Genomic DNA, 10223 nt, shown 5'->3' with positions numbered 1-10223 from the left:
ATGGTTGACATGAGGTTGACCATTGGCCGCCTATTTTCGACAGAGAGGAACGCCTGTTAATGGCGGCTCCATTGTTAATTACTCCGAGTTGATCTATCATGTTAAATTCGTTACACCTCAGTAGTCGGCAATATAATATTCATATAAATACCTTAATACCACAAATCAGTATGTGGAGCCCACGCTGTCCACGGAAGTTTGGATCACTCTTTTGGTTTAAATGAGATTATAAAATCGGAACGCAACTTAGTATGGTTAGTGTGGTACTATGAACAATATACCTGTATGTGTGAGTCAGTCAGTCATTATTTGTGTGTAATGTAATGGCGATTTGTGAACAGTAGTTTCTTCAGAATAATATCATATGCAATAACAAAGTCATAAAAATATACGTGATACATAAGTAACGAGATTGCCAAAATGCGGTCTGTTGTAGAAATAGGGGCAAGTGTCCCTGCCTTTTTAGGAAAATTATGGAAACTGGTTAACGATACAGAAAACAATCACTTAATTTCCTGGAGCCCCGTAAGTTTATTTTATACTTTTGTCTAACGAGACTTTTGCATGTTTGGATAAAACAAGTTAAATTGCTTAAAGGATGAAAGGGAACCGGTAGAAATATTCGACAATAACAACCTAAAAGAGTCGCAGGTTGACACTCCAAACATAAATAAATATAAAGTTAGACGTCACGTTTTACACCATGCTATCGGCTCCTGACACCAATTTGCACCGGCCAGTGGCGTTTCTGTTACCTGTTCCGTATAAGCAGATTGATCAATGATCACATATAATGAATTGAATGCTAACATAATCATAATATATTCATATATTTGTTCTTCAAATTATAAAAATATGAAACCAATTTAACTAACATATCCTAAATTTCAGGGAGGAAAAACGTTTGTAATAAAGAACCAAGCTGACTTTGCTAGGGAATTACTCCCTTTGTATTATAAACACAACAATATGGCTAGTTTCATCAGACAATTGAATATGTATGGATTCCACAAAATCACATCTGTTGAAAACGGTGGACTCCGATATGAAAAAGATGAAATAGAATTCTCACATCCCTGTTTCATGAGGGGTCATTCCTACTTACTAGAACACATAAAGAGAAAAATTGCCAATCCAAAGACAATAGTAACTAGCGGAGAGAGTGGTGAGAAAATACTCCTAAAACCTGAATTAATGAATAAAGTGTTGACTGATGTAAAACAAATGAAAGGGAAACAAGAGAACTTGGATGCTAAGTTTAGTGCAATGAAACAAGAGAATGAAGCTCTATGGAGAGAGGTGGCCATTCTAAGGCAGAAGCACATCAAGCAGCAGCAGATAGTCAATAATGTAAGTCTGTGATTTCATCTTTTTTTTCTAACAAACTCATACTAATTTACGCTTTTTTCTTTCAGCTGATACAATTTCTGATGTCCCTGGTTCAACCAGCAAGAACAAATAATGCCAACAGTAATAATGTTGGTGTGAAGCGGCCTTACCAGCTGATGATAAACAGTGCAGCACACAATTCTGCCGCAGACGGGTCCCACCCTGGACGTATAAAGAACATCAAGCTTGATAAAGACACTTTACTAGATGAACTGAATGAAGAGAATTTGGTGAGACATACTTTTGATAATATTGTACAAGTCCCAACTAACCACCAACCAACCAACTAACCACAAACCTTTGTTGGTAGTGTGATCCTACCAACAAAGAACTTGCAAGTTCATGGCTTGAACCTATATAACTAAGTAGAATCATTTGTGTACCGAGTAGAATATTATTATTATCACTATATAAGTATAGTGATATAAAATATGTTTGTATTAGATGGCAACCAAGATGTCTGTTGACATATACATATATATACCTACATGCCCTGATATTTTGTATTTAATTTTTCTTTAAATTACAGTATTAACGAATATTGTGATTTTCAGGAGGATGGTCCCACAATCCATGAGCTGGCACATGATGACATTTTGCATTCAGAGATTACTCAAGATTCACTAGACCCTGCCAATTTTGTGACCATAGATGTGCCCTCTGATGCTAATGTCAACAATGACTATAGTCCTAACCCCTCAGGACCTGTTCAATATGAAGTTACTATGGAAGATGGAGATGATTTAGATGCAGGTACTTATATTTTGACTTTCATACAAATTGTGATATTGACATTATTATAGTCCTATGTAAACTTAATAAAATAACTTATTTTTATTAATTGACACATTCTCTCCCATTCTAAATTCAACACTGTTAAAATAAAACCTTGCAGCATATCTAATGTCTTCTAACTGTTTATTTTATAGATGGTGTCAGAGTCACATATCCAATAGCGAAAGTCAACAACCTATTACGGCCTCAGGATGTTCAGCCAGTAGTGACATCACCATCTCCCACTATGGTTAATCCAACATCACCATTGGATCAACCAATACTAGATCAAGTTTTCATTGATCCATCAACTATAACAACTGCAGAAAAAACCAAAAAGGTGCAAAGGAGTATTGCTAGACCTGCAAAGAAAATGTCATCTGGCAGCAGTTTTAACAACTTAAATCCTTCTGCTGATTTGAAATTACCAGCTGAAATATTTGCTGATGAAGATTCAGTAGAAAATGGCATAGCAGCAGATGAACTCCTGCAGAGTGCACTACAAAGTGCTGCATTAGAGGGTGGCATGTCTACTTCCAAAGACAAAATGTTTGGTGGAATCAACATCAAACTTGAAAAAGCAGAGAATGCCAAACCAACAAAGAAGTCAAAGAAATCTAATAAGGACAATAACACGAACCCGATAGACCTGGCTGGCATTAAGACTGAGCTGCAGGATGACTTGGACTGGAATAACATGACTCTTGCTACTGTGAACAACAACAGTGACGTTAATAGATACAACTCCGTGTAAGTATGCTTATATTAACAGCTTCTTAAATAAATGTAAAAATAACACACATACTTGTGCCGCCCATGTAGGACATGACGTGAATTCTCAACTTATCATTATGTGGCTTAATGTAAAATATCCACAGCCTTAAATGTATTATGTACTTTTTATTTATAATTTGTGACTTCAATATCCAGGAATAGGAGAGATAACATCAGCAAAAATCTTGAGGAATATACTTCTGTCTTTGGAACAAATTCAAACAAGTATGTGTAATTATGATAATTATTCTGAATAACAATTGTCACTGGCGGTGGCCTACTATAAATATTTATTGAAAGTTCATTTGATATACTGCAAAAAATTCATTTCATTCAATATCTACTTTTGGTTTCCTTTTGCTAAACTTGATCTTTAATAAGTATCTATAATAGACCATTGAAAAATGGTTTGTTGCTTTTAATTTTTTTTTATAAAATAGCACACGCTCACTAATACATTAGGTATAATATTCTTAGGCCTTGAGTTGCTGGTTCCATTTTGTTAAAGCCAAGCAATTCCATCTAAAACTATATTGTAATTGACTAATATATAAAGGGGGATATTGCTTATTGTACTCTTGCTTTTTTATACACAGTGATTGGTCGTGGTTTGTGGTTATATAATAATGATAACATGTCTTGTTTAACTATTTCAGGAATGATATTGATGATCATTTGGACTCCATGCAAACTGACATTGAGTCATTGAGAGAGTTATTACGGAGTGACAGTTATGCGTTGGACACAAACACTCTAATGGGGGTAAGACATTTTACTTATACATACTTACATATAATTTCAATTTTAATTCATCTTTATTGCAGATAAAAATGATTCATATTACATTAAATAATCACAATAGTTGTGTTCCTTACTATTTATACTAACCACTATTATCCGTAAGAAGCTAATACCTAATACAATAATTTCTCGCATTTTTTCCATGTTACATTATTAAGTAGCGCCGGTAACTAGAAATTATGATTACAAGTACATATTCGCATAAATGTTCCCAAAGGCAGCCGGTGTTAATATTCGCGCGGATAGTTTAAAATGGTGGACTTTATAACATCACATCGCAATAGGAGTTGTATGTATAAATATATAAATGTGTGAATGTGTGCGTGATGTAAACATTGACGTTTGGCGGCGCGAGGTTGGCAGCACGACAGCGGGTCACGTTGCAGGCAACGTGTTGAGACAGCATGGTATGCCGTGTGCCTCCGCCGTACTCACACAGCCACACGACCCACGTAACGTGTATAAATATAGCCTCACTGGCCTCACTGCAATACCGACTACGCAATAGGTCCGCTCACTGTTACGTCACGCTGCGTTTGGATGGCGGGACTTTTGAATTAAACTCTGATAAAAGATAATCAACAGAAAAATAAGTTACTATTTATTTTGTGTGTTTGTTGTCCATAGATTACTGATGCAAGGTTAGGATCTACGATGTCTTTCGCCATTCCCTCCAGTCAGCTGCCGCCACACGATTACGTAATAATAATAAATATAGCCATAATATTACATTCTTGTACATACTAGTTTCACATAGTTAATTATTGCTGTAGGAATTTAATATGGATAAATCATCCATCTTACTTGTTTCTACATAATTATTGTCAGAAAGAGATATAAACTCTAGCCATGGTTGTCGCGATTTGTTGGTAGTGTAATACTCGTGTTGCTCACACCAGATTTAAGTTGCTAGTAATTGACTAGTAGAGAATGGCTGTGACAATGATGATTACAAGAATTTGTAGTTTTATGACGAACTAAACTTGTAGTTTAACCCTTTGCACGGCAAGCGTCGAACGGAAATAATCTGCCCCTCAGGGACCCATTTCTCGAACGGTCATCATCATCATTTCAGCCATACGACGTCCACTGCTGAACATAGGCCTCCCCCTTGGACCTCCATTCGTACCGGTTGGAACGGTCGGTTGGTCTCGAACGGTATTAGTCTAATATTATTAGGTCACGAACTGTCAAATCGTATGGGTTACCATGGCATCACACTAATAATATTAGACTAAGGGCCTATTTCTCGAACGATATTAGACTAATAATATTAGTGTGTTGCCATGGTAACCCCTACGATTTGACAGTTCGTGGACTAATAATATTAGTCTAATACCATTCGAGAAATGGGCCCTAAATAGCATTCGAGAAATGAGCCCAGAACGCGCGTAAATCACTGATGTGCCTAATACTTGCGGAAAATTCCACGTACTTACTATATTTTTTTTTAGCATTAGAAATAAGGTAAACAATCTTGATGTGTCTTTTAATTGAAAAACACATTTTAAAAATAAGTTACGGCGAATATGTAACAATTATGAATCTAATACGATCATTTATATTCTTCTGCTTTCATAAGTAATAGTTACTGATTAAAAAAAAAGTGTTTTTCAATTAAAAGACATGTCAAGATCGCCTCTTGCAACTCTTGCAAGTTCTTTCTAATGCTAAAAAAAACGAACTAATTATAATAAATCGGAACTTCTTACATTTTATAATACAGTATGTGGAACTAAATTATTCACTTTCAAAATAGAAAATGCACATATCTCGTGATTTAATTATTTTAACTAAAATTGGAACTATTCCAAATTTACTGAGAATTCGGCAACTTGCTCATGATGATATGCGCCCGTAGAACAATGAAAGTACAGCATCAGGTGTACTTAAAGTTATGTATAAGTTTTATAACGGGCGTTTTTTGGTACCGAAATTATAGAATACTAACCTTCTTCTTATTTAATTACTACGTAGGTACGGCTTTTTTTCGACGTTTCTTTGGCAGTCAAAGGGTTAATAGTTGTTTACTTAATTTTAACTTAAAATAAGAAACTTAAATACAATTTGTTGTTTCAGCTGTTTGGCTCCGACGATCCATTCTACGGCTTGTCCTATAATCCCGTGGACGAGCGAGCGAGAGCATCAAACAGTGGTAAGTCTACACATCCCAATCATTTGCATGAAAGTTTGTCCCCAACTTTGTAGTGTTCGGGTGATGGTATGGATGTTCCAATGCAGAGATAAGATGATTGACCCTTAAGAACTAGTGGAAACCATGGCTTTTTGTCCCAATGATCCAAGTCAATAAGACACAACTTCGATATAGGCAAAATAAATTTATTCTTCGTTATATTTTACGTTTATGTTAATTGTAGATACAACAAAACAGTATCCGATGCTTGATTTTGATTGGCTGATACGTAACAGCGATGCCTCGCCCGCAAAGTAACCTGTACCTACATCCTTTCAAGAGTTAGTACAGCTGAACCCGACAGGGTTGGACGTTTGGTAAAGGGTTATGTTATGCTGGTTGCGGTCTGTGATACTGTCTCAGGACTCTTTGTGGCATGAAGGAACTCATACTACAAGATATAAACCTAAAACTGCATATATCAGAGATCAGTAGAGAAGAAAGTGTAATTTCCATACATTGTTGCGTTCCTCCTCATTTTTATAGATTCATAAGAGCTTAGCTCCGTGTATTGTATGGTGAACTGCCTTGTTCTTTCTTAAAAAACAATAGATATAGTCATTATTACAATCATCTCTATTGGGCGGTGTGTTGTAAATATAGACTTTATTCTGATTGTGTTCAGTGTGTTACAAAGTATTTGTGGGTGTTTTTTACATTATAAATTAAGGGAACAACTACTAACACCTTACATAGTGACGTCATCGAAAACAAGAAACGCAATTTCGAATGGAGATTACAATTTTTTTTATCTCTGATACCACTAGTTTGTTGATCACATTTGTTGCGGATACCAAGACACTCCAAGATGTTGATTGTAAAATGAATGCTGGACAAAAGTAAACTAATAATAATTTCACATAAATTTCGTTGTAATTGCTGTAATGATGTCTTATTGTTAATTAAAGCAAAGAAGCTGAAAGGTGAGATATCGAATGTGAGCGGGGAGGAGGGCCGTGTCCAGGACGCGTTTCCCGAGGACGATGGTACACTAAACACTATGACATGTAGTTTCCGATTTTGATTTATTCATTTAAATTTGCCCGCACGTTGCCCTGCATTCTTTTGTTTTTAGTATCCGGGTGTTCAAAAACAGTGTGAGGGATTCCATACAAAAGTTTTAAGAATAATTTTTGGCGTACCTATTTGTAAAATAAATTTACCTTTAAATAATATTTGCATACCTAATGACAACTTGTTATTAGTTTACTGTATGTATGAAAAAAAAATTGCGATGTAGGTACTTGACATCTGTTTGCGTAAATAAATTAATGTACTTGACAATGGAGCATTCCACGAAATCGTCTACCGTTGTCCCGTACAAACGCGAGGTTTCTGAAGATTTAAAGGTATAAGAGTTTCCTTTTCTATGACAAATGGTCAAAAATATGCACAGAAAAATAATCGCCTGCTTTAAATGCCGAGAAAAAAGTCGCAACGCTGGAAATAAAATGCGTTTGTACGGGACAACCCGTGGAATGCTCCCAATATAAAACCAGTTTAAAAGAAAAATATTCTAAAAGCAGCAAAACCTTTTGTATGGATATTAACCTATGAGCGTTTACCATGAGGTCATAATTGGTATCGCATTGTGACTAGAAAAAAGACCTATCAAAAATTTTGGAACGAAGTTTTCCTTAATTTTGATTTTTTTTATCTCGTCAAAAGAAATTATTTCTACTTCCCCTAGTCATGATTGCATATTGATTCCGACGTTACACGGTTGGCCTTGTTTTTGTTACACTTTGTATAACTTAGTACCATTTACTAGTAGCTGACAAAATTAACTTTTTGGTTAGGTACAGTCAATGAATTTAAATTCCGACCCATTTCGTACTTTGTCACAGTGACAATCAATATGAAAGCCGCTAGAGACCTCATACGGTTGTCACTGTGACAAAGTACGAAATGGGTCGGAATTTAAATTCCTTGACTGTACTAGTAATTATAGTGGCAATCAATCTCGTAATCTAAAGGAGTCGGTGGCTTAAGTAGATAGATTTTACTTGCCTATTATGTTTATAATCAAATAATTCGTTTATTTAAACTTCTAAATTATTATGTTTAGGTGAAAGTGTTTGTTGAGCGCACCTTTAACAGGAATCGGATCTGCATGTTTTATATAGTACTTATATTGTGTTTGTATAACGCATTATTTGTCACCCTTATTCTTTATCTTATCTTTTATGTACCTTTATATTACATATTTGCTTAATATATTATTGGTTGATTTGAGATTTAGATTTAATGCTAGTGTTTTTAGACAAAAGTCAAGTATGAAGTGAACTTGGTTTGTTTTTACAGCATTTTGTTTTTGATATGGAAAAAAGACGGTACATAATATACTTGGTTTCTTGATCTTTTATATACCATACCTACGCATTTGTTTAGGAAAAATGGCAGCTTGAACAGAGAATATTTTTGTAAATATGCAGTACTTTAGATAATGAATTAGGATAAAGAATGCTTGCATGATATTAATTATAAGATAGGTAATTATAAATAAGTTAATGAGAAATAGATGGTCGTTTATCAATTAAACAACTTTGACACTGGAGGAAATGTACAAATACTTATAGTACGTAGTAAATGATTTAGACGGAAACGCATGGAACGTTTTATTCCTTCATAGAACATCAGTCAGAGAAATGACTAAAAGAAAACTCAATTTTAAGATGAACGTCAGGCATCTCTTATTCATATAGATAATATATAATTTTAATTCAGACATATGTTGATTTACTTAATTATTATTTATTATCAAGTCCAAGTGTCAAAGGAGTACCTATCAAGTGTGGAAGACAAGTATTAGATATTACACTCACGCCACCGCAATACATTAGAAGTTAAAAAAAAAAAGAAGCTCCTGAAATGGTAACCTTTCGCTTCTTAGCGTTATTGTCCAACATGAAATTCAAAATAGATGTAAAATATGGTGGGATAAAATGCTTCAAACGCTTCCGTCTTTATCGTTCGTTGATCGAACTAAGTACATTCACGCCTGGACAATCTCGGTCTTGGAATTTCAATGTGGTGTGGGTTGGTAATTTCTACAATGTTAAATAATGTGTAGGTAATATGTCATGATGCATAAATTAGCATTTCACACTTGTTTCTCATTGGTCTCATCCTTACGTTCGCTTCTTATTCAATTTCTATGTTATCATTTGCTGTATTGAACCACGGCGATATAGACTAATGATTCTTTTTTTTCTTGGGTAATTTCAGCTGAGGGGAATCAGCTTATGTCGTATACAGGGAATATTCCTTACTTTGAGGATATGAACCTAGAGTTGGCGAGCGATAACTCTCAAGAGGCGCCGGCGCCGCCGAGCCCGTCTAGCTACACGCTGAATACGCCTCAGGTGCAGCTGGGCTCTCCCGCCTTCCCGCAGAAACCATGAGCCCCCGCCACTCGGCGTCGCGTATACCTTATGAACGGTTGAAGAACGCAAGCGTCGTCTTAATTCTAACTTGAGGGTTCTGAAAGCTTCGAGGGTAAGGGAATGTTGACAACTACAGCGTAGAGTGAAGTCGCCCGGAGACTTCCAGGCCGAGGTATAAGGCTATGTTTACACGAGGTCTATTCTTACATTTGATAGCCGACAGCGCCATGCTATCTGAACCATGTCGCTATCGACTGCCGAATACGGCAGCAGAGGACCCAGTGTCAACGTGCCTTACGCCAATGGGAAAAGGCTCAAGCTAATGTATGATGAACATAGTGATATATCACAAGTGCGAAATGTATCTAATGCAATGTCGACACTACTGCGTGTGAGCCTTGCCGTGTCCTTTTATTTGTTTGTATATATTTTTTATTTGATCGGCTAAGCGCAACACCATAATAATATATTTGGTCTTGTTTTCATGTAAATTTTGTACAGGTTTTAAATATTTTCAAAAAAATATTGTTTTGTTTGAAAATAATGAAGCGCTGATATGTTTCATATTTTATATTTCTAGGATATCTGTTTCCTAACGAATCAATAAAATTATTATTGTTGTTTAATGATTTCAATCAAACTAAATAATCATTTTGATTGAGATATCCATCTAACTACCTATTTTCATAGAGGCCTGGTTAACCTGATTTAGTATGTCTTGCGTTTCGGCAAACTCATTAGGCAAATGATGTCTTTAAACAAAATGTACTACTACCTACTTATAATTTTAAATATGTATATGCAATTCATACCTAAGTAATTAATTAATCTCAATTATTAAGCTATCATAAACCTAAGTTTGTCTAAATTTACTCTGTCATCTGTCATGAATATGTATAGGGTCG

At 35.4% G+C, this 10223-nt stretch overlaps 1 protein-coding gene and 1 long non-coding RNA gene across 12 annotated transcripts in view; one reads left to right on the top strand and one right to left on the bottom strand.

Moving 5' to 3' along the window:
• LOC134680127 (uncharacterized) overlaps window positions 1-10223 on the bottom strand; it is a 297055-nt gene that overhangs the window by 94003 nt on the left and 192829 nt on the right. The gene's annotated exons all lie outside the window — the stretch shown is intronic.
• On the top strand, window positions 297-9954 carry LOC134680052 (heat shock factor protein). Of its 11 annotated transcripts, none has more exons than XR_010100426.1 (11): window positions 297-525; window positions 892-1350; window positions 1416-1619; window positions 1944-2142; window positions 2319-2913; window positions 3094-3162; window positions 3594-3699; window positions 4366-4437; window positions 5818-5893; window positions 6117-6249; window positions 9161-9291. XR_010100426.1 is itself a non-coding variant. In XM_063539045.1 (11 exons), exons 1-11 carry the CDS (start codon window positions 421-423, stop codon window positions 9334-9336), a joined length of 2139 nt encoding a protein of 712 aa, XP_063395115.1. In that variant the 5' UTR covers window positions 297-420; the 3' UTR covers window positions 9337-9954. The 11 variants fall into 11 exon arrangements, 10 of the variants coding, with proteins under 10 accessions (XP_063395115.1, XP_063395123.1, XP_063395116.1 ...); XM_063539045.1 differs by lacking the exon at window positions 6117-6249 and adding an exon at window positions 6841-6918 and having other exon boundaries at window positions 9161-9954; XM_063539053.1 differs by having other exon boundaries at window positions 6117-6213; window positions 9161-9287.

Source organism: Cydia fagiglandana, chromosome 3, assembly GCF_963556715.1.
Source record: "Cydia fagiglandana chromosome 3, ilCydFagi1.1, whole genome shotgun sequence".
Classification (NCBI taxonomy): Eukaryota; Metazoa; Arthropoda; class Insecta; order Lepidoptera; family Tortricidae; genus Cydia; species Cydia fagiglandana.
This window is presented reverse-complemented; position numbering and strand designations above follow the sequence as displayed.